Genomic DNA, 23,964 nt, shown 5'->3' with positions numbered 1-23,964 from the left:
CCAGGAGAGTTTATCTCTGTCTTTAAAGAGCTAGGTGCACAGAGTGTCCAAGTCACTGGCAAAGCCAACGTGAAAACTTTGAGTAACCATATAAATACAATTATATTAGTATATTATATTTTCCTTCTAGAATATTTTGAAAATTTGAATATATGTTACAAAAGAGTAGTTATCTACTAAAACTTTTGTTACTATAAACAATTATAAATAAACTAGATACCAGTGCAGGAAAAACCACAGTATACAACCTGTATACCATGTATGTAGAGCTGTTTTTAAAAGGAATAATTGAAAATCTAAAGTTATCAGCATCAACTCAGAAAATTAGTGGTTATTTTTTGTATTATAGAGGGATTCATGTAGAGTCCCTGCTATAGTCTTATTTTTAAAAGGTTCGATTTGTTGAAATCCTGCTTGCACAGAGCTTTTCAGAATTGTGTCCGATGGGTAGGTTGACTAGATACAGAGAAGTCTTTACCACAGTTCATGCTGAATGTTTGTAGGGCTATGAAGGGCAAACCATCCCTTCTGTGCACAGCTTGTATTTATCTAGGTTTGAAGGGACCCAGATTGAGCTCCATGGCTTTGTGATAGAATCCTTAGGTGAAGGAAGAGCCTCAGAGGGCTTGGGCTTTGGGAAGGGTCTGGTGAGGGGGAGTGGAGGTGATGGTGATGGGGGAGTTTGAGAGAGGACACCATGATTTGGCTTCTCTCCAAGCTTCTTCAGTCTCATTGTCTTAGATAAATCTGATCTGCTTTTAGGCTGATCTGGGCTCAGGGCTGGCTTGAGCTCCAGGAAGCCTAGGGAAAGGGGGTCATCCACACCCCTGACATGTGGGCCCTTATCTCTGTAATTCCCATTTTAAGAAGTTAGAGTTGTATGGAAAGAGATACAAGGCTCATAAGTTGAATGGTAGTATGTTTAGCCAGAATTGCTTTTACTTCTGCAGCATCCCTTGTGTCCAGAGATCTGGGGACCTTACTTACTTTCTTTTTTATACCACCCTCAGATTACACTGATCTGATGTTTTAATATATGTGTGTGGGGGGGGGGGGTGTGTGAGAGGGAGAGAATTTTTCAGTGCCCAGATTTCTCTGGGGAGCAGTGGCTGTGTTACACAGGCTTTTCATAGCCAAAGCTGTCATCCCTGCTTTAGCTCATATCTTCCCAACTCAGTTGTTCCTTCTCTCTCTTCTCTCTCTCTCTCCCTACCCTTCTTTCTTTTTTTCTCTCCCTCCCTTCCTCTCCCTTTCTCTTCCCCCATCCCCCCTCTCTTCTTGTTTTTTTTTTCCCAGCTGACTCCATGGAGAATGAAATGAGTCTTTGATTTGCTCCCCTCAGCAGTGGCCTTCTAGTACTTTTACGCCTACTTATTCAAAATGCCTGGGACTGACCCTGCAGCGATGTGTTGCTCAGTGACTTCTTGGATGAAGGGCCTAAGTCGGGAGAATTTTAAGGGGGAACACAAGAAGCCTCAGCCCTTGGCCATTTAAAAGGGGGTGATACCAAACCTGAAGTGAGTTCACTCACTCGTTGTGCAGCAAGCCAATCTCTGACACCGGGTGTGGTGGAAGAAAGTAGGAATTTTATTACTGCACAGCGCTGAGCAAGGAGAGAGGGCAGCTAACGCTGAAATCCCAAACTCCCCGAAAAGCTAAAAGGAAGGGTTTTTATTTGGGGTTTTAGGTAGGGAAGGGGGGGCATATGGCCTTGCTGGTCGGCAGTTTTCCCACCAGCCTGTATCTCCTTGGCAGGGAGGAGATAGTGACTGCAGGTGCTTGTCCTTGGCAGTGTCTGTCTCCATGGAGGATAGTGGATTCTGGAGCCAGGAAGCCAGAGAGTAAGCAGGGAATGAGTGTTTTGGTTTTAACTCCATATATGCTGGGTTTAATGTAGGGAAACTGATGTCAAGGGGGTGTATAGGGCCGGCCCTGTGGCCCAGTGGTTGAGTTTGCGCGCTCCACTACAGTGGCCCAGGGTTTCACTGGTTCGGATCCTGAGTGCAGATATGGCACCGCTCATCAGGCTGCATTGAAGCGGTGTCCCACATGCTGCAACTAGAGCAACCGCAACTAAAAAATATACAATGTGTACTGGGGGGATTTGGGGAAGAAAAACCAGAAAAAAAGAAGATTGACAACAGTTGTTAGCTCAGGTGCCAATCTTTAAAAAAAATAAAAGGGGGTGTGAATAGCAGAGATTCAGTGGTAAAAGTAAAACTTTGACTGCAAATATAGTATTAACTTCAGTCATTGAGAAAGTTTGCTCTTGATGGTTAATTACATTTATAAAGTAATCGGTGTATATCGTTTATATATCAGATTAATCTTGTAATTTTTTATTTGAATGCAGTATAGAACTGTTCAAATATTTTAGGATGTTCATGTAGTGTGAACATTTTAAAAATGCTGATTTTTCTTTCTTTTGATACCTGAAATTTAGGGGAAGAGACCCTAGATCTTAGAACAGTAGTTCTCAAACTTTTTGGTCTTAAGATCCTTTTATACTCCTAAAAATTATTGAAGACCCCAAAGTGCTTTTGTTTATATGGGTTATGTTGGTCAATATTTGCTGTATTAGAAATTAACTGAGAAATAAAAAAATACTCTTTTAAAAATAATGAACTCATTATATGTTAAAAATTTTTTAAATGAAAAATAACTATAATTTCCAGAACAAAAAAATTAGAAGAGTAGAATTGTTTTACACATTTGAAAATTTGAAAATGTCTGGCTGAATAGAGATAGCTGGATTCTCAGATCTGCTTCTGCGTTTAGTCTGTTGTGACATTGTTTTGTTGTTGATTTATTATATTGCTGAAGTACATGAAGAATGTAGTTGGAAAAGGGAGGACTGTTTTACTAGCCTTTTCAGATAATTTTGTATATTCTTTGATACTATACCAAAACTCTGACAAGTGGTAGTTTCTTCAAGATTAATTGTAATATGGAATTTGAAACTATATCAAGGAACTTTTTGTATTGTTACATTAAAATCCATTGGCTATCTTGCACTTTGAATGTCTCTTTAACTCATGCATGTTTTTGACTTTGTGGCTCCCTTGAAAGAATCTTGAGGACCCCCAGGGGTCCCTGGACCACCCTTTGAGAACTGCTGTCATAGACTCTGGAAGAGATCTTGAAGATGAACTCAGGCCCATCTTTCTTCTGGGCTAGAATAAGAGGGGTCATGGAAGCTGAGGGAGAACTGATTTGCCCAAGGTCATGTAGCTAGTTTCCCATAGAGCTGTGGCTAGAATTTAGGTTTCTTGACTGATTGTGTAAACATGGCTCCAGTGCCTCTGCTGTGCTTGGTGCTGAGTCCCCCTGGGCCTGGCCCCACTGCATTGCCTTGTGGAGAGAGTTGTCTCTTGTGGCCCTGCTCCTTGGAGTCCTGAATGTGTTTGTTCACCTTTCCTTCTTATTTTGTCTTACGTTCCAAATTGTCATTAGATTTCCAAGTAAAATATTTTGAGTTGTGTCAGTTTAGCTCTGTGGTGCTTTGTATGTATTAAATGTGTTTTTAAGTAACTGACAGATAATCGAAAGGCGTTTGGGCTACAGGGAAGTTTGAAGTAAACATCAAGTCTTTGTATTGCACAGGAGAGGTGTTTTGAAATAACTTTAGAGACTCGCAGTGGATCTCTTCAGCAAACTGGAAGAATCTTGTTGGGTACCCAATTAGTACTATACTATATGTGGACTGAACTCTTTTTTTTTTTTTTTAAATCTTTGAATTATATAAATTCTTTCACTAATGGGTTTCTTCGAAGGGATATTGCCTAAAGTTTTGGATTGAGTGTTTTCATGCTCTTAAAAGACTTTTTTTCCCCTTTGTAAATTAGTGTAAATGTGTGATTTTGTTTATATTCTTAGTGGAAAAAAAAGTGAGTGGCTCTTGCTGTGGAATTGCTTTGAGATCATTTGAGGAGATATGCTACTACTCAAGGTCACCAAAATTAATGAGGACATGGCAGTTTGGAATGGATTGTTTTATATTAGAGTTGGATCAGGATGCTGCTGAGGACCACAGAGACATCTCTGAGTTTGCATGGGCTGCCCCGCAGTGGTGAGGCAGTATGGATGTCCGCAGTTTTGTGATTTTCACTGTAAACTTTCCAAGCATGGTGTGCTTTGTAAATAAAAGTTTTGATAGTGTGTTTGTGTGTCTTTGTGTAGATTTTTCCTCCTGTTTATTCTTCCACCCAGGGGTGTGTCTAGAGACTGCCCACATGATTAATTCTGCTGATTCTTGGCTAGGCACCACTCTATAGATGGGTGTCATTGTCTTTGAACTTAGCAGGGCAGAAGAACCTTTTCCTTTACTCTCAAGATTGCTGTGAGGAGCTGGACTGGGATTGGCTGTGGGTTTCTACATAACTGTAGCTTCCTTTTAGCAAATCCAATATATTAAACTCTAGACATTAACATATAACTTAGGGATTGAATATTTGCTTTTCAGAGTGGTTTTCTTTAGAGTTCCTTTAAATAGCTAGTTCTCCAGTTTCATGAAAACAGAATTTGATTCCCAGAATTGGCTTTGTAGGAATACAGGTCCTCAGTAAGGCACAGCACAGCCATAATCACTCTCCTAGTTTCTCTGTGTTAGAGGCAGAACTCCTCTTCATTGGAGATTGAAGCAGTGTTTCACGTGTGATGAGGAGCACATGGGGGAGATGCATTTTTCCCTTATCAACTTTTTCCCATATGTCTGTCTGATAGTTCTACTAAGAGCTAATTTCTTGAATCAGGGTTGCCTTTCCTGTGTTCTGAAAGGCTGTACCCACATAGAAGTGTCTGTGTGTGGGTGGAGCCCCTTAGAGACAGAGTGTAATTGACTGTGCTGCTGCCCCTAAAATCAGCTTTTCTCCTGCCATTTTCCCTTTGTTGCTGTTTTGAATGAGATCAGTAACAGCAAAACCTGCCCCTTAAGTAGTTGGTATGGTTCTAAAGAGCTGAGAACAGCATTCATTGTGTCATCTCTGTAAAGAAATTTAGTGGCTCATGGAAGGGAGGGAAAGAGAAAACCCCAATTTGATAGGACTTAAAAAATCTATCACTTTGCAGTTTCTTCTCTGTTATGGGTGTCTGATGGCCTAGGTACTATTTTAAAGTGTCTGTTTTTAAAACGTGTTGAGTAGGGGGCTGGATCAATGTTTCCCGTATTCTTATAGTATGTGTGGTTGTTGGATGTTTAATTAATGTTTGCTTCTGTCTGTCAGGAGCTGAGTTTTTTTTTTTTTTTTGAGGAAGATTGGCCCTGAGCTAACATCTGTCCCATCTTCCTCTTTTTTTTTTTAATATGTGGGACGCCTACCACAGCGTGGCTTGATGAGCAGTATGTAGGTCCCCACCTGGGATCCGAACCGGCGAACCCCAGGCTGCCGAAGTGGAGCGCATGAACTTAGCCAGTACACCACTGGGCTGGCCCCTGATGTTATTTTGAAGATGTTTGTTAACTGAGGGTTTACAGGAGGCTTTTGCTTGTTACTGCTTACCTCTAAGTGATTGTCATTCTTCCATCACTACACAACTTCTTCTCTAAAATGACATTCAGATTACTTAGAGGTACTTGCTAATTGAAAACTGTTCTCTAAAAGCCACTCTATAATCTGCCAAGCACACTCTAAGCAAAAACTTATCTCAAGCAGTCTAGGATGAAACAGGGGTTATGCAGATCATGAACACTGACTTCCAAACACAGAGGAGTTGCTGATGAATTATCATTATACTAGTGTTCAGAAACAGATTTCACCATGAATGTCCAGAAATTTCACTTCCGAAACTGCTGTCTAATTGATTTACTACTTCCTTTCTATAACCTAATGAACTAAAAACATAGGATAGTCATTACCTCAGAGATCTGGAATCTGCTTTGTCACTCAGTGAATGGTAGCTCAGCATTAGTTATATTAATTTGTATTTGTGGATCACCTTTATTCCCTGTGCCTTAATGCCCGTTGTAGATGTTTTTGGAGGTGTATTATTAATGCAAAAGTTTAAATTTTATTACTAAACATTTCACAGCTGTTCTTTGTTTTAATTGTCTTGAGGGGCTAAGTATGTGACTCACTGGGACACACACTCATAATTCCTGTGGTTTTTAATTGAGCAGTCTTAAGTTCTAGTTTTCCAAAACTCTAGAGGATCCACTTTCCTTCATTTCGTTTCTCTTTCTGTTCAGGAGAACATAGAAGTTCTGTTTCAAATTGTGTCTAGACCTTAATGAGAGATTTCAGTTCTGGAATAGTTTTTGTGTTGTGTTTTCAGTTTTTATTTTGGGAGATGGGAGGAATTTTAAGATGACCTGATTGTTAATGTGGTTGTCTGCAACCGTTTGTTTTGTAAAAGATTATTTGTCGGGGCCGGCCCGGTGGCACAGCAGTTAAGTTCGCACGTTCTACTTCTCAGTGGCCTGGGGTTCATCGGTTCAGATCCTGGGCGTGGACGTAGCACCGCTTGGCAAAAGCCATGCGGTGGTAGGCGTCCCATGTATAAAGTAGAGGAAGATGGGCATGGATGTTAGCTCAGGGCCAGTCTTCCTCAGCAAAAAGAGGAGGATTGGCAGTAGTTAGCTCAGGGCTAATCTTCCTCAAACAAACAAACAAAAATTATTTATCTTGTGCCCTTTCCCCACATTTTATTATGAAAAATTTGAAATGTACAGAAAAATTGAAAGAATTGGTCAGTGACTCTTTGTATTAACATTTTGCTGTATTTGCTGTATCATAGAGCAATCCATCTAGCTTTTTTTAAATTGAGGTATAATTGACACATAATGTTATGTTAGTTTCAGGTGAACAACATAATGATTCGATATTTGTATATATTGTGAAATGATCACCCCAATAAGTCTAGTTAACATTTGTCACCATACATAGTTGCAGAATATTTTTTTCTTGCGATGAGAACTTTTAAGATTTACTCTTAGGAACTTTCAAATATGCAATATAGTATTATTAACTATAGTCACTATGCTATATATTACATCCCCATGACTTATTTATTTTATAACTGGAAGTTTGTACCTTTTGACTCTCTTTACCCATTTTGCCCACTCTCCTATGCCTTGCCTCTGGCAACCACCAGTTTGTCCTCTGTATCTTTGAGCTTTTTTTTTTTTTTAGATTCTGCATGTAAATGAGATCATATGGTATTTGTCTTTCTCTGTCTTATTTCACTTAGCATAATGCCCTCAAGGTCCATCCACATTGTCGCAAATGGCAAGATTTCCTTCTTTTTTATGGCCGAATAATATTCCGTGGTGTATCCATATGCCACATTTTCTTTATCCATTCATCCATCGATGGACACTTAGGTTGTTCCCATATCTTGGCTATTGTAAATAATAATGCAATTAACATGAGGGTGTATATATCTTTTTGAGTTAGTGTTTTCATTTTCTTCAGATACATACCTAAAAGTGGAATTGCTGGGTCATATGGTAGTTCTATTTTTAATTTTTTGAGGAATCTTCCTGCTATTTTCCATAGTGGCTGCACCAATTTACATTCCCACTACAGTGCACAAGAGTTCTCTTTTCTCTACATCCTCGCCAATACATGTTATTTCTTGTCTTTTTGATAATAGCCATACTAACAGGTGTGAGGTGATATCTCATGGTGGTTTTAATTTGCGTTACTTTGACGATTAGTGATGTTGAGCATCTTTACCTGTTGGCCATCTATGTGTCTTCTTTAGAAAAATGTCTATTCAGATTCTCTGCCCATTTTTTAATTGAATTTTTTGCTATTAAGTTGTATGAGTTCTTTATATATTTTGGATATTAATCCCTTACCAGATAGATGATTTGCAATTATTTTCTCCCATTCAGTAGGTTGCCTTTTCATTTTGTTGATGGTTTCCTTTCTGTGCAGAAGCTTTTTAGTTTTTAGTCCCACTTGTTTATTTTTGCTTTTGTTGCCTTTGCTTTTGGTGTCAAATCCAAAAACTCATCCTCAAGACCTATGTCAAGGAACCTACTGCCTATGTTTTCTCCTAGGAGTTTTATGGTTTCAGGTCTTATTACATTTAAGTCTTCAATTCATTTTGAGTTAAGTTTTGTGTATGGAGTAAGATAGTGTTCTGGTTTCATTCTTTTGCTTATGGCTGTCCAGTTTTCTCAACACCATTTATTGAAGAGACTGTCCTTTCCCTGTTGTATATTCTTGGCTCCTTTGTCATAAATTAATTGACCATATATGCATGGGTTTATTTCTGGGTTCTCTATTCTGTCCCATTGATCTATGTGTCTGTTTTTATGCCAGTACTGTACTGTTTCGGTTACTATAGCCATCTAGTTTTCTCTTTACCTTGTTTTTTTCCCCCCTCAAGAAGAAATGACCTGTATAGCTAACAGTAAAGTGGAGAGAGACAGACAGAGAGACATGCACAGTGCCTGGCATGCAGTAGGCATAGTAGAGCAGGTTGGCAAATGAGGGGTGAATGTGAATGAATGAATGATCTGAATAGGACATGCTTCTAGCTCCAAGATACAAAGAAACAACTCCCAGATAATTCCTTTACTATTGGGTCAGGAGGTGAGAAACCAAAGAAGGCAAACCGCTTTGCCAGGTAGCCCATATGAAGCCTTCAGTGAAGGTCAATGTGTTCAGCATGGCTACTGGAGTTCAGAAGAGGGAATATGATCCCAGAAGATAGGGTGAGTTGACAAGGGCTTCTTGGAAGAAAGAGAGCTGGAACAGGGCCAAAAGGTAGGGCAGAGCCTGAGAGCAGAGCTGGGCACAGGGTCATTCTGAGCCATGAGGAGCCTGAAACTCCTGACATGCTTGAGAGAAGTGACAGTGTGGTGAGTAGCCAGCTGCCCACTGGATGCCCTTCACTGGGTGATTAGAGAGTGGACTGTCTTCCTTGTAGTGCTTCAAAGCAAGACCCACTCCCCATTCCCTGAGTACTCCCAGTTATTCCCACTCCAGGGCTCTGCCCTTGCTTCTTACTCGCCTGGAACACACTCCCTCCAGATATCTATGTGGCTCCCTTCTCCTTCTGGCCTCTGCTCAGTGAGAACTTCCCTGACCCCCCACCCCCCACCCCCAGCCACCATATAAAATAGCAGCTTCTTTGGGGACAAACCAGTCTCCTAGAACTCCCCAATATGCTGTGTTTTGCTTCCTACTGTGTCCCCAAAGCCTAGTATAGTGCCCGTGATTATATATCCATATATGTATAGATATGTGTTTCTCTCTCTATAGATATAGAAAGTTGGTGCTCAGGAAATAGTTGATACGTGAAGGAATGATCAAATGGAAATTCTGAGATATATAGTGTGTTTATTTGTTTGGTTGCTTTAAGATATTTTCTGTGCAAGCAGCTAGGAGAAGCTTCAGCTGGGCAGAAAGCCACCAAAACATATCTCAGGGCCAGTGTTCTTGTGGAGAAGGTTGAGGTTTGGGTATGGTTAGCTTGCCCTGGGAATTCATCCTTGGCATTTTGTCTTTGAAAGATTCATGCTCCTAAGTGAAGTCCTTGGTGATTCTAATCCCTCTTGTCCTCCTTTTAGAACCCCTACAGTGGGCCATGAGTCGGTAATGCCCACTGAGGACCTCTGGGAGCCATGTCAGACGAATCCGCCTCAGGGAGCGATCCAGACCTGGACCCGGACGTGGAGCTGGAGGATGCGGAAGAGGAGGAGGAGGAGGAGGAGGTGGCAGTGGAGGGGCATGGCAGGGATGACGAGGAAGACCTGCTGGATGGTGAGTGGCTCTAGTGAGTGACAGAGGTTTCCTTATCTTTTCTTCTAATGGAATTTTTGCTGGGAGAGCATGGTGTTTCCACTTGGATTTCTTAGATCATCCATCATGAGAAGGCAGAGACTGTGAACACAGCAACAATGAACGTGTATGCTCCTTCTCAGGAAGCTCTCTACATAAGCCTCACCTTAGAGCTGGAAGGACCTTTAGCATTTAGCTCATATTTGACAGACATGCAGACTCGGGTCCAAAGATTTGAGAGTGGAGCATACTTGTCCAAGTCATGAAGGAATCAGTGGCAGAGTCCCTGTGGTGAGACTTTGTGGTCTGGGGGTCACGGAACCATCAGGTGGCCACAGATAGGCATAGGGGTAATTTTGAGTGGTCTGTGAGTTTCCTGAAGTTACACTCACAATTTTGCTTGTGTGAACTTGAGGAAATTATCTGGGGAGAGATTCTCAGATAGGTTCACCACTCCAGAAAGCTTATTGCTTCTCCTGCAGTGCTGCTCTGCCTTCCAGCCAATGACTATAAATTGTTCTGATAGACCTCCTTTGGACTCCAGTTTGGTTTGCTTGGCTCACCCCTTCCTTAGCTCCCAACTTGTTGAAGGGACATTGGACTTTTTCTTTTCATCTTCAGTCTAATATTAGGTCATCTGGCCAGCCACAGGGCTTCTCAATTAATTCCAGCCTTTCATGGTATAGGATTTGGTTGTTTGTAAGCTTCCTGTTGACTGAGGAATAAAGTTTTTGTTTGTTTATAACAGATCACCCTAGTTGAACTTAACATTGTATTAGATCATCATTGCTTAGATCTGAAGGAGCATAGGAAAATGTGCTCCTGCCATTCTCCACATTCCAGGAGGATGAACATTGATTCTCTTTCTTTGCTGATGTTAGTATGTTCAGTTCTCATTCATCCTAACAGCTGCCATATGGTTCAGGGATCAATTTTCTCTCATTTATACTGTCTAGAAGTCTCTGCCCCTTTTCCACGTCACCTCTGGCAGGGAAATTACCATTTCACCTTTTTTTCCCTGACAGCATTGTTTGCTGTCTACTGCTAGCTTATTCAGTTGGAGTCTCCCCAAAGCTGGTTCTGTAGATCCTTTCTGTAAAGTAGAATGAGTAGAAATAATGGAAGAGAGTGATGTGAGGGTGCACCCTCAGACTATCTTGCTTGGCTCTCATGGTTTCTAAGATGGCATTAGAGTCCCCAGGTATCTGCATCACTGCTTGCTTTTTATCATTTGGGTCCTCAGAATTATATTTTCAGACACCCCTAGAACTCCTGTGAGGTTTAGATTGCATTTTAGATGCTGCTGGTGAGTATAACATATATATATATATATGGTCTTCCCTCTGGTCATCCCACTGTACTAATGGGCAGAGCAGCCAGCTTTCTAAAATTGGGAATTTGTTGTTATTAGTGCTGTTGAGTCAGTTCTGCCTCCTAGTGACCCTGTGTACAACAGAGCGGAACCCTGCCCAGTCTTTTTGCGCCATCCTCTAATCTGCTGGAACTATATCAGACAGCGCTCCACTGTTATTCATAGGGTTTCCTTGGCCAATTTCTTTGAAAGTGGGTGGCCAGGTCCTTCTCCTAGTCTTAGTCTGGAAGCTCTGCTGACACTTGTCCACCATGGGTGACCCTGCTGATATTTGAAATACTGCTGGCACAGCTTTCAGTATCATAGTAACACGCAGCTGCCGCAGTATGACAACCAACAGATAGATGATCTGGTTCTCTGAGCAGGAAACGAACTCCGGCCGCTGGCAGTGAGAGCACCAAATCTTAACCACTAGACCACCAGGGCTGGCTAAAATTAGTAATAGCTATGAATAATCTTGTTTTAGCTGGTATAGTGTAATGTAGTCCTTTTGTTTTCTTAGCGCAGTGGTTCTCAACCTGGGATGATTTTGCCTCTCAGGAAACAGTTTACGTTTGAAACGTTTTTAGTTTTCAGGACTCCTGGGGGGTGGGGTAGGAATGCTACTGGCATCTTGTGGGTAGAGACCAGGGATGCTGCTAAACATCCTACATTGCATAGGACAACTCCCTCCTAAACAATGATTATCTGGCCGCAAATTGTCAATAGTTCTGAGGTTGAGAAACACTTTCTAAAGGGAAACTGTTACTTCAGCCCTTTTATTTGAAGTTTTGTCTCTATTGAATAACAGTAGCTCACTTTTATAGTGCTTCTTCATAGTTTACACAAACATCTGAACCATCTTAGTAACCTTTTCAAAAAACTGCCTTTTGACTTTGGTAATCCCCTCTATTGTGTTTTCTTTGTAATTTCTACTTTATGATATTCTTCCTTCTACTTTTGGGTTTATTTCACATTACTTCCAAGCTTCTTAAGAGTGTGCTTACCTCATTTCAGCCATTTTTCCCCTAATAAAAGCATTTAAAACTATAAATTTCCCTCTATTTACTGCTTTAGCTTCATCTCCTCACAAGTATTTTGACACACTTTATCTTACGTGATTATCTTGATAATTGTATGTGTTAGGTAGGGCAGATACATTTTACAGATGAGGAAACTGAGGCTCGGAAAGATGAATGGCTTACTCAGTGTAACTTAGCAAGAAAGTAGCAAAGCTGCACTTTTGGTTTTTAAGGTGATGCTCCTTTTACAAACCCATGCTGCCTCTGAGATCATAGATTCATATAATTCCCTTGCCTGTGATGTGTTTGCTTTCTTTCTTCATTTGTGCTTTGAGGGAAGAAGTTGATTGGTGATATTGTTGACCAGAGGTGAGAGAACAATCAGAAGAAATAGCATGGGGGTTGGCCCTGTGGCTGAGTGGTTGGATTCACACACTCTGCTTCGGTGGCCCAGGGTTTCACCGGTTCGGATCCTGGGCACAGACATGGCACCGCTTGTCAGGTCATGTTGAGGCTGTGTCCCATATAGCACAACCAGAGGCACTCACAACTAGAATATACAACTATGTACCTGGCGGGGTGAGGGCAGGGCCTTTGGGGAGAAGAAGGAAAACAAAAAAGATTGGCAACAGATGTTAGCGCAGGTGCCAATCTGAAAAAAAAGAAGAAATAGCATGAATAAAGGCAAAGTAGAAAGGAAAGTATGGCATATGCTAGAGAGTTTAGGACAGTTAGAGCTGTCCTATTTGCTATAGAACTGAACGCAATAGGGGGATGACTGGAGCCTGTGGTCAGATCATAGAGGAGTTTAGAAATTTTTTGTTTTTTTAAGGATTGGCACCTGGGCTAACAACTGTTGCCAGTCTTTTTTTTTTTTTTTTCTTTTCCTGCTTTATTTCCTAACCCCCACCCCCTCACATAGTTGTATATCGTAGTTGTAGGTCCTTCTAGTTGTGGGATGTGGGACACCACCTCAACGTGGCCTGACAAGTGGTGCCATGTCCGCGCCCAGGATCCAAACCCTGGGCCACCTCAGCAGAGCGCACGAACTTAACCACTTGGCCATGGAGCCAGCCCCAAGAATTTTTTTTATAGGTAGCATGAAATTGATGAAAAAGACTGAGGAGCATTCATTAGGCTTTTGACTTTAGGAATGTTATTCTAGCAGTGTATAGAAGAGATGACCTGTAGATAGGGAAGACCAGTTAGGTCTGTGGTAGAACTTTATGGGAAGAGTTAATGAGGATTTGAACTGTTGGGTCAGTTGACCTGCACTGAAGGAGTAAATGGTCAGGTTTGTTGCAGTAGAGTTTATAGGACTTGGTGACTTATTGGATATGTGTGTCAGGTTGAAGATGGAATAGGTAAAGCCTGGGAGGATGATGAAACTTTTACAGAAATGGGAAGAATAGGATAGGGAGTGGATGGAGGAGTTAAAGATATATTTACTTTTGCTACATTAAATTTGGGCATTGTCTCCTCCTTGGCACTGACCTTTGAATGTTAACTTGTAGGATATTAGTCTGAGAACTGACTGTGATAGAATATGGACGCTTTGGCTTTTGGGGAACAGCACCATGAATTTGTCTTCAAAAAAGCGTGGAGAAGACAGTACTTTCTGTTTATAACACTTTAGGAGACCTATGGTGTGTTGTGAGACATTTTGGATTGGTTTTTCATTCCCCTGTTGTTCTTTTCTCTTGATGTCTGTGCTGGGCTTTCTCAGTTCGTTTGGAATGGTGGCGAAAGTTGGGTGTCAGCACCTTTGGGGTCTGTTGTTATTAGAGGCAGAGGTTCAAAACCTGCTGCCTTTGAATTGGCTTTCCATGTGCAGTGGTTTTTCCGGCTCAGTATTTTCTTCTAGCTCAGCTTCAGGTCTACTCTTTTGCCCCAGATAAGGCACTTTGAAATATTTAGATGAAGGGAATTCCTAGAATAATCTAGCTTTACAGAAAAAGTTGGTTTTCACTTGCTGCTTAATGTGATCCAGTGGATGTGAAAGTGTGGCATGACTGATGCATGTCACAGAGTCTTATGTTTTCATGGCTGTGTAAGGAGATTTTCCTGTGCCTTAATGGTTCATTGACACATTCGTTTTTCTCAATGTCATTCCACTCTTTCTTTTTTTTTTTGGTGAGGAAGATTCGCCCTGAGCTAACATCCCTTGCCAATCTTCCTTTTTTTGCTTGAAGAAGATTGTTGCTGAACTAACATCTATGGCAGTCTTCCTCTATTTTATATGTGGAATGCCACCACAGCATGGCTTGATGAACAGTGGTAGGTTGGGATCCGAACCCATGAACCCTGGGCCCCCGAAGCAGAGCATGTGAACTTAACCACTATGCCACTGGGCAGGCCACTCATTCCACTTTTTTTTTTTTTTTTTTTTTTGAGGACGATTAGCCCTGAGCTAACATCTGCCGCCAGTCCTCCTCTTTTTACTGAGGAAGACTGGCCCTGAGCTAACATCCGTGCCCATCTTCATCCACTTTATATGTGGGACGCCTGCCACAGCATGGCTTGCCAAGTGGTGCCGTGTCCGCACCCGGGATCTGAACTTGGCAAACCCTGGGCTGCTGATGCAGAACATGTGAACTTAACCGCTGCGCCACCAGGCTGGCCCCTCCACTCTTTAAACCTACAGTAGGTTCTTCCTTTCATGGTCTTCGCAACTATAGGTGATAAGGAATCTGGATCAAGAGGTATTTTCAAGGGTTTTTCTGTCTGTACAAATGGCAAATATCCTAACGTTGTTTCCCCAAGGTAGTCTTGTCCTCCTGCAGCAGGGAGACATGGGAGAAAAATAACGAGAAACCTGGGCCTAAATATGTGCTAGAGGTTGGGGGGTGGGGAAGGTGCTTAGAATTTAATATTTATTTAACTAGAACTTCATGTCTTTCTTGTTAACATTCATCTGGATTAATGGATCCAATTCCTGGTTTCACTCTGCAATTTCACTTGTTCTCCAGGTGTGGAATAAAGCTTAGTTAATAATGCGATTCCCTCTTCCCTTACCACTAGCACTTCTTTTAGGCTACCCTTATTCTTGTGGAGTATTTGCAAGGAAAAGCTAGATGCCCCATTTCTTTTCCTTTGGTATTACCTCATTACCTGTGCCGATTTCTCTGGGCTTTACCTGGTTGTCCAGCAGGGGTCCTGGAGCCACCACTACCCTTTTGTTCTGAGAGCACTCTGCTCATCTAAACTGTTTGGCTCTGCAGTCACTTAGAACCCTTCAGTGGGAAAGCCCTGATTTAAGTTAATCAAGATCTGGACACAGACTGACTTGATGGACACATCTCTTTAGAACATATAGGCTGTTTTTTTTCTTCCTGTTTTATTCTTGTCTATTTCACATGGCGTATCAGGATACTAGGATCTTGGAATTGCAATTAGATGCATAGCATGCTTAGTCCATTCTGGAACCTGCTTCATAGCCATGTTGTTGGCAGAAAGCTAGCCTCCTGGATGTTGATTTTGGCCTCAGACTGACCCCCTTCACCTTGGACCACCGGTCAAGGAAAGCTGGTCTCCTTCTCCACTCCTGGGTCTCTGACTCTCCTGCAAGGAGTTTGCTTTTTGCTTTCTCTCTGAACTCTTCTATTTGTCCTCTTTGCTTGCAATATAAAGAATCAGGGGTAAAGTGTTCTGTGCAGAGGGCCAAGGCAAAGGCTCTGGGGTGGGAACACATTTGCTTGTTTAAGAATCAGAAAGGTAGAGGCCATGGCAGCTGGAGGTAGAGAGCAAAGGGCAGAGTGGTCTGGGATGAGATAGGCAGGGGCCTGAGCGTGTGTAGGGCCAGTGGTGGCAGGTTGAGATGTACCTGGAACCCTGGATTTATTTGCTTGGATTCTAACAGATGCTATTTTCAGACTCTCACCGTGAGTTCTGGACAGATCAGTAAATAGCAGCAGTCTGCAGGAAAAGTCATGCTCTCTGAGCAGCTGGAAGTGGAAGTGTAGGGGAGCCTCCAGAGTTTTTAACTAAGATCAGAGTGGGTGGTTTTTGTTTCATAAAGAATTGCGCCTGGGAGGAGAAGTTTCAGCAGTCTAAAGGGAATCCCAGCCAATGTTTTCTCCCTCCTGTGGAAGCCCCCAGGGCCCTTCACAAGGCAGTGTAGGTTATGGAGGTTGTAGTTTTCACCATTTATTATGGTATTTCTGTCGTATTAGACATCCCTATTTTGAGCCTAGATTTCTTCCTCTTCTAAGAATAGTTTTAAATTAATATTACAAACCCTGTGATTGTCTAATGTCCTGGATCCTCCTTTGGAGAATGTGTCTGGAATTTGCATAATATTTAAAAATCTATAGTGCCAAACTACTTGTTGACTTTACTATTTAGCAATAACTTTCTGATTATGAGTAATATGTGCTTATTAAGTAAATTTTGGAAAAATACAGATTATGAAGGACACAAAAATTATTCATAATATCATCAGCCAGAAATAGCAAGAGTGCTGATATTTTCTTATATTTTTTCGAGTCTCTTTTCTATGCAAACATTATTTTTACAAAACTGGAATCCTATTGTGTATCTGTTCTTGCAGGTGTCATTTAAAATTCTTCAAAATCAAAATTGTTTTGTAATTTCATGGCATGTCATTTATGTTTACTTTTCTAAGTTTTTATTTTTAGCAAATAAAAAAATAAAAGGATCAGTAGTTGCCAGGGGTATAGCAGGAAGGGAAGGATGAATCGGCATGCAGAGGATTTTTAGGGCAGTGGAGCTACTCTTATGATACCATAATGGTGGATACATGTCATTATATATTTGTCCAAACCCATAAAATGTACAACACCAAGAGTGAACCCTAATGTAAAGTATGGGCTTTGGAGAATAATGATGTGTCAGTGTGGGTTCATCCATTGTAACAAATGTACTACTCCGGTGGGGAGTATTGATAATGAGGGAGGCTATGCCTGTGTAGGGGGAGGGGGTATATGGAAAAGCTCTGTACCTTCCTCTCAGTTTTGCTGTGAACCTAAATCTATGGGAATGTTTTGTGCCTTCAGTCTTTCACCCAGTGTTTTCAGCTTTCATTTATGATTCTTGCCTGAATCAGTTATTAATATTAATTAATATTAATAGTAATAAGTTGTGATTTTTTTTTACTGATTCTATATACCTTCTACATTTATTTGCATTTTTTGGTAGATGAACTTCCTTCCCCACTTTTTTTTTTTTTTTTAACATCAGTAGGGTCCCAGATTCTTTAAAAAAAAATTTAATGTGGTAGAATCCATTCCTGTTATTTATTTTGATGCTCATATTGTCCCAGATTTAGCTAGTGGGAGCCCCTTCCAGCTGACTTCTGTGTTCCTTTGACATATCCCTTACAATTTGTGAGCACTTCCTTTTCTTTCTGGCACAATAATATGTTCCAGGCCAGCTTATATTTCTCTGTTTCAACCTGGGAATTGGCCTTTTCTCCAAGGAATCCTGGTTTCTTTTAGAGGGGAATGTTATTTAGAAACCAAGATCTGGGCTGTACATGTGCTCACTACCTCTGAGGTATTATTGGTTGTAGGCTCTTCTGGTGGGTAGAGCTAGGAAATACATTTATTTTAAACATCATGTATTCATAACAATATTCTTAATTTTAATTCTTTTTCCGTTCCACATCTGTTATCTCCCTTCTTCCATAGTGAGAACCTGGCTTCCAGCAGCATCATTGTGTTTACTCATTTGCTCAGTCCTACAGTATACTCAAAATAGTTTCAAATAGTTCCACTACAAACAATGATCTAAGTAAAGTTCAAGTTTTTCTTTCCTTTTAATATGTCCCACTGAGGCTGTGTGTATATTCAGAGTACTCTATAGTTCAAAAGTTACCTGGAATTTTTTCCTTTTTTTTTGAGGAAGATTAGCCCTGAGCTAACATCTGCTGCCAGTCCTCCTCTTTTTGCTGAGGAAGACTGGCCCTGAGCTAACATCTGTGCCCATCTTCCTCTACTTTGTACATGGGACACCTGCCACAGCATGGCTTTCCAAGCGGTGCAGTGTCTGCGCCTGGAATCTGAACCAGCAAACCCCCGGCCACTGAAGCGGAACGTGCACACTTAACCACTGCGCCACTGGGCCGGTCCCGATTTTATTCCTTTTTTTCCATGTTTTTTCCTTAGCTTTATTGAGATTTAATTGTATGCTATGTATATAACCCTGAAACCATCATCAAAATCAAGATAATGAGCATATCCATTACCTCTGAAAGTTTCTTTATGCCCCTTTGAAGTCCCTCCCTCCCCTCCCTGCCCTCTAACTCTGTCCCTAGGGAACCACTAATCTGTTTTCTGTCGTTATTGATTAGTTTATATTTTCCGTAACTTTTGTATAAATGGAACCACGTAGTATATTCATTGTCTTTCCAGGGGTCTGGCTTCTTTCACTCAGTGTAATTATTTTAAGATTCATCCATGTTGTGTATGTACGTCAATTCTTCATTCCTCTTCATCACTGAATAGTATTCCGTTGTATGGATATACCCCAATTTGTTTATCTATTCCTTGTTTTTTTGGGGGGGAGGTAGTATCCTCCCTTTTTTTTTTTTTAACTATTACAAATAAAGCCACTATGAACATTCATGTACAAACCTTTGTGTAGACATATGCTTTCATTTTTCTTGGATAGTGGATTCTGTCACCTCTATTGGCTATCCAAGTATGTGGGAACATGGAATTGGATAGAACTGAGAATAGAACCTGGTGACCTTTTGCTAGAAACTTCCCTTTAGATGTACCGTTGAACCATTAACTCATTCATTCAGTGAATAAGATTATTCATCTGTCTGTGAATCCAAGTGACTATTCTCCAGCCTACAGACCACCATCTATTTACAAGATTATCAGAGTAAACATTGTAAAATACTTTAGTTGAAATCAAGTTCTTGTTAGAAAGGTACCTAATAGAGTCTGTTAGGAGTCAAAATTGCTTGAAAGTTGTGTAACCCAGTGAGTATCAGTGCCTAAAAGAGTGGCAGGTCTCAAAGAGAGCAGGGGTGTCAGGAGAACAATACAATGTGTGAGCGTGGCAAAGGGGAGAGGGATGCATTCATTCAATAATATTTACTGAGCATCTACTCTTTGCTAGGCATTGTCATAGGCATTGAGAATACAGCAGGGAATAAAAATGCCTCTCCTCATGGGGATTTTCATTTTAGTAGCCGGAGATAGATGATAAGTAAGTATATAAACAGTATGTCAGAAGATGTTAAATGCTATGAAGAAAGGGGGACTAGGTAAAGTTTGAATGAGGGGTGATGCTATTTTATGTAGAACGGTCAAGAACAACCTCACTAGATTAAGTGACTTTTGAGTTGAGCCATGAAGGAAGTAAGGGGGGCTACCCTGGTGGTTGTCTAGGGAAAGAGCATTCCAGGCAGGTAGGATAGCAAGAGCAAAGATCCAAAGACAGGAGCTTTCTTGGTGTGTAGGAGGAATACCAGGGAGCCAGGGTAGCTGAAGCAGAGTATACCAGGATGAGGGTGGTGGAAGAGAGGCCATGGGGTCAGACCGTGCTGGGCTTTATTCTGTGAGGTGGGAGCCATTGAAAGGTTTGAGAAGAGGAATGAAATGATTTGACTTAGGTTTTTAAAAGATCACTCTTGCTAATATGTAAGGAACAAGCTGTAAGGGAGATAAGGGCAAAAGCAGGGAGCTTAATTAGGATATTGCAAAAATCCAGACAGGAGGTGATAGTGGCTTTGTGGAGGAGGAGGTAGAAGTACTTGGATTCTAGGTATGTTTTAAAGATAGAGCCGATAGAATTTGTTGATGAAACGGATGTAGATTGTGAGAGAGAAAGAGGGAAGATTAGGATGGATTCCAAGGTTTTTGGATTGAATAACTTGAAGATGCCATTTTCTGACCTTGGGAAGGTTGTGGGAGAGGCACAGATTGGGGGCAGATAGGAGTTCAGTTTTGGAGACATGTTAATTTTGACATGTCTTATACCTTCAAGTCCAGAAGGCAGTTTGACTACAAAGCTGAAGTTCAAAGGAGAACTCTCCATTGGAGATAAAGACATGGGATATATCTGTATATAAATGGTGCTTAAATCATAGGGCGGAATGAGATCATCCCAGGAGTAAGAGAAATGATCTGAGCAACTAAGCACTGGGCACTCAGAGATGTGGAGGGGATGAGGATGATCTAGGAAAGAAGACTGAGAAGACATGGCCACGAGGTAGTAGGAAACCCAAGAGAAAGATACTAAGGAAGCCAAATTAAAAAAAAAAAAAAAAAATCATTGGGGCTGGCCCCGTGGCCGAGTGGTTAAGTTCGCGTGCTCCGCTGCAGGCGGCCCAGCGTTTCGTCACTTCAAATCCTAGGCTTGGACATGGCACTGCTCGTCAAGCCACGCTGAGGCAGCATCCCACATGCCACAACTAGAAGGACCCACAAGGAAGAATATACAGCTATGTACCGGGGGGCTTTGGGGAGAAAGAGGAAAAAAATAAAATCTTAAAAAAAAAAAATCATTTCAAAGAGGAAGTGATCAACTGTGTTAATCAAAGGCTACTGATAGCCCTGGTAGTCCGAGACTAAGAGTTGAACATTGGATTTAACAGTGTTGTGAGGGTCGTTGGTGCTCTTGATGAGTGGTTTCAGGGCAGTGATAGGGCCTCAAACAAGAACAGCTGAAAATTGGAGACCCCAAGAAAAGACAACTCTTGAGGAGTTTTGCTATGTAAGGAAACAGAAAAAAGAGGCAGTAAATGACAGGGTAGTTGAGAGCAGGGAAAGGCTTTTTTTTAAAAGTTAAAAGATTTTATCCTTTTAACTTTTTGCCAGTGGAATTGATCAGGTAGGGAGGGAGAAATTGATAATGCAGGAGAGATTGAGGGCAGTCCATATTGGCTCAAGCCATGCTGCAACTGTGGCCTGGGAGAGCCTTTGTCTCAGTGCCTTAGTGTGTAATAGATAGAGAGAGGAACATCCCTCAGGGCAAGCCAACCATCTTCATCTAAACTTTTGTGATCTTGGCCAAGTCCTTTGGTTCTCTTCCATAAAATGCAAAGTCTGTCACCTGAACTCTAGATCTGTTGTTCTCTTGTTCCAGATGAATACAGGAAGGATGGGCATCTTTTTAGGAACAAAAAGGAATCACCAAAGCAGAGAAAAGGGCTGTGAATCAGCCTTGGGGAGCAGTTAGGCCATATGACTGAGTGCATTTGGACAAGACAGTGTTAATAGCTCTCTATTGCATTTCAGTATTTTCTTCTCTACTTAGATGACCAACAGCATTCCTTAAATTACAGATTCAAGCCAGATCTTTTTATTCTGTGTTTGTCCTATTTTCCTTCTCCCCTTCCCCAGAAAGTTGTATCACCTTTTCCTGAGACAACGTGAATATCTGTTGTTGGACTGATTTTTCAGAACAGCCCAAGTCAGAGTTTATGGTGACCTCCTTGTTAGAAATGAAGTAGCGCCAATTTTGATACTAGTTCTGTTCTTTTCTGTGTGCCAGGCTTAGAGACACAAAGGGGCAGAGAGTTTGGGTGTGCTGGGAACAGAAAATTGTTTTGTAAACTTGCATCAGAAAAGCAAGTCTAATGTTGCCCCGGTTATTCAGAGTGACCTTGTAGGATTGTTAACACTCCTGAATAATCCAGGGGGTGGGAGCTTGATTTTGGGTTTAATTTGCATTTCACTAATTACTTAAGATGTTGAACCCTTTTCCACATGCTTATGATCATTTTCACTTTTGTGAAATGCCTGAGCACATTCTTTTGACCATTTTTCTTTTTTTCATCCATTTCTTATTGACTTATAGGAATTCTTTATATCTGGATACGAAGTCTTTTGTTGGGTGCACACACACATATGCACACACACACACAGATATACACATCTTTCCCTTCTATATTTCTTGATTTTTTCACCTTCTTAATTGTGGGGTGTTTTTTTGCAGTTTTATGCTTTTTTAAATTGTAATTTTGGTGAATAGATGTTCTAATTTTTTTTTGTTTGATCCCTGAACTAACATCTGATGCCAAGCTTCCTCTTTTTTTTGCTTGAGGAAGGTTAGCCCTGGGCTAACATCCATGCCAGTCTTCCTCCATATTATATGTGGGTCACCGTCACAGCATGGCTGACGAGTGGTATAGGTCCATGCCTGGGATCTGAAGCTGTGAACCTGGGCTACTAAAGTGGAGCATGCCGAACTTAACCACTACTCCACAGGGCCGGCCCTAGATGTTTTAATTTTAATGAAATTGAATTTATCATTTTTTGCCTTTACGTTTAGTGCTTTTTTTTTGCCTTGTTTAAGAAATCTTTGTCTATCCCAAGGTCATGAAGATATTCTCCTGTTATCTTCTAGAAGCTTTAATGTTTTACTTTCACATTTGGGTTTGTGATCCATCTGGAATTGATTTTTGTATGGTGTGAGGTAGGGGTCAGGGTTCATCCCCCTTTTCCCCAATATGATTATTTAATTGATCCAGCACTCTGCATTTCCTTTTTGTTGTACCCTTTGTTGTAACTCAAGTCACTATACATATGTGGCTCTGTTTCTGAACTCTGTTTTTTTGCCACATAACTTTCAGGGAAATGGGAGAAGAGGGGAGATTGTGTAATGTGGTGGCTAAGAGCATGAACTCTGAAGCCAGATCAACCACCTGGGTTCAAATCCTGTTTTTACTACTTATAGCTTTGTGAGGAAAATTTCCTCATCTGTAAAATGGGAATAATTATAGTGTCATCTACTTAATATGGCTGTTTTGAAGACTGAATGAGTTAATATTTGTCACATGAATAAATCCACCTGAAGAAGGAAAATGAGTATTGGTGGTGGGCTGCACCCCAGTGCTTCCGGGAGCAGAGCTAGTGACTGGAACAGTTGTTAGGTGGCCTTGGACATGACTGGGGATTGGGTGGGGTCTGTATGTAGCAGGGCTCATTGTAGACCTGGTGCTGGGGCTGCAGCTGTTCATCAGTTGCTGTGCCTGTCCTGACTTCAGAGTTACCCAGCAACTCTCCTGAAGGGAAAGTCTTTAAGTATTTTCTGAATCATCTTCTGAAGTCTTCACATAGTCTTTGGTCCAATTTAGAATACAGAAGCAGGTTGTGCCAGGTTTGAATGAAATTCCTCAAACAGCAAAGCAAGAGAGACAGCAACAGCTATTAACTTTCTCTTTGTGGCTATATTGACAGGCACTGCAGCTTAGCAATGTTGGGCACATGCCGAAATAAAAAGGAAGAAACCTAGAGAAGACTTTCTGGAGGCTAACCTTTAAGTGGAGACCTGAAAGAGAGTATGAGTTCGAATTAAGTCATTAGAATCTAACACAAAGTTGTTAGCTGAAGAGATGGGGGGAAAGGGACACAGCATCAGCAAAGGCCAGAGACCCTGAGAGGCCTGTGCTTTTGAGGCTGGAGAGCATGGAGCAGAGGGTGTGTGGTTGGAGGTGATTGAAGGGAGGTACTTGGTAGTCAGACAGAAGGCTGAGGCTAGGAAACAGAAAAGGCCTTAAACATTTTAGATTTTATCCTAAGGGCAGAAGAGACAGTTTTAAAGTGTTTTAAAAGATCCTGGAGGGGTAGAGACTGTGACATGATCATATTCAGCAAGCTCACTCTTACTGCAGTGTGAACTGGAGGGGGAGCAATCAAGAGGCAGGGAGACCCTTTGGAGGTTGGTGCAGGGATCCAGACCAGGTAGTAAAGTAGTATGGAGATGAGAAGAGTGGGATATTTAGGTGCCTTCTTCCGGCACAGAATTCGTGATTGAACATGAGGAGAGGTGAGAAGCCATGGATGAGATTTTTTTTCGTTGATGGTGCCCAAATGTGGTAGAGGTCTATAGATTGCAACGTCCTGGGAGAGCCACTGCTGAATGCTCTTTCAGCTTAGAGACT

General features: G+C 41.3%; 1 protein-coding gene across 4 annotated transcripts in view; it reads left to right on the top strand.

Annotated features, from left to right (window-relative positions):
- LOC103566924 (RAD54 like 2) overlaps positions 1-23,964 on the top strand; it is a 176,200-nt gene that overhangs the window by 46,022 nt on the left and 106,214 nt on the right. For all 4 annotated transcript variants that reach the window (XM_070575211.1, XM_070575210.1, XM_070575217.1 and 1 more), the window contains exon 2: positions 9,521-9,713. In XM_070575211.1, coding sequence (XP_070431312.1) covers positions 9,575-9,713 — 139 coding nt within the window. In that variant the 5' untranslated portion in view covers positions 9,521-9,574. The remainder of the gene's footprint in view (positions 1-9,520; positions 9,714-23,964) is intronic.

Source organism: Equus przewalskii, chromosome 15 (genome assembly GCF_037783145.1).
Source record: "Equus przewalskii isolate Varuska chromosome 15, EquPr2, whole genome shotgun sequence".
Lineage (NCBI taxonomy): Eukaryota > Metazoa > Chordata > Mammalia > Perissodactyla > Equidae > Equus > Equus przewalskii.
Note: the sequence above shows the minus strand (reverse complement) of the source record. Positions and strands in the feature narration are given on the sequence as shown.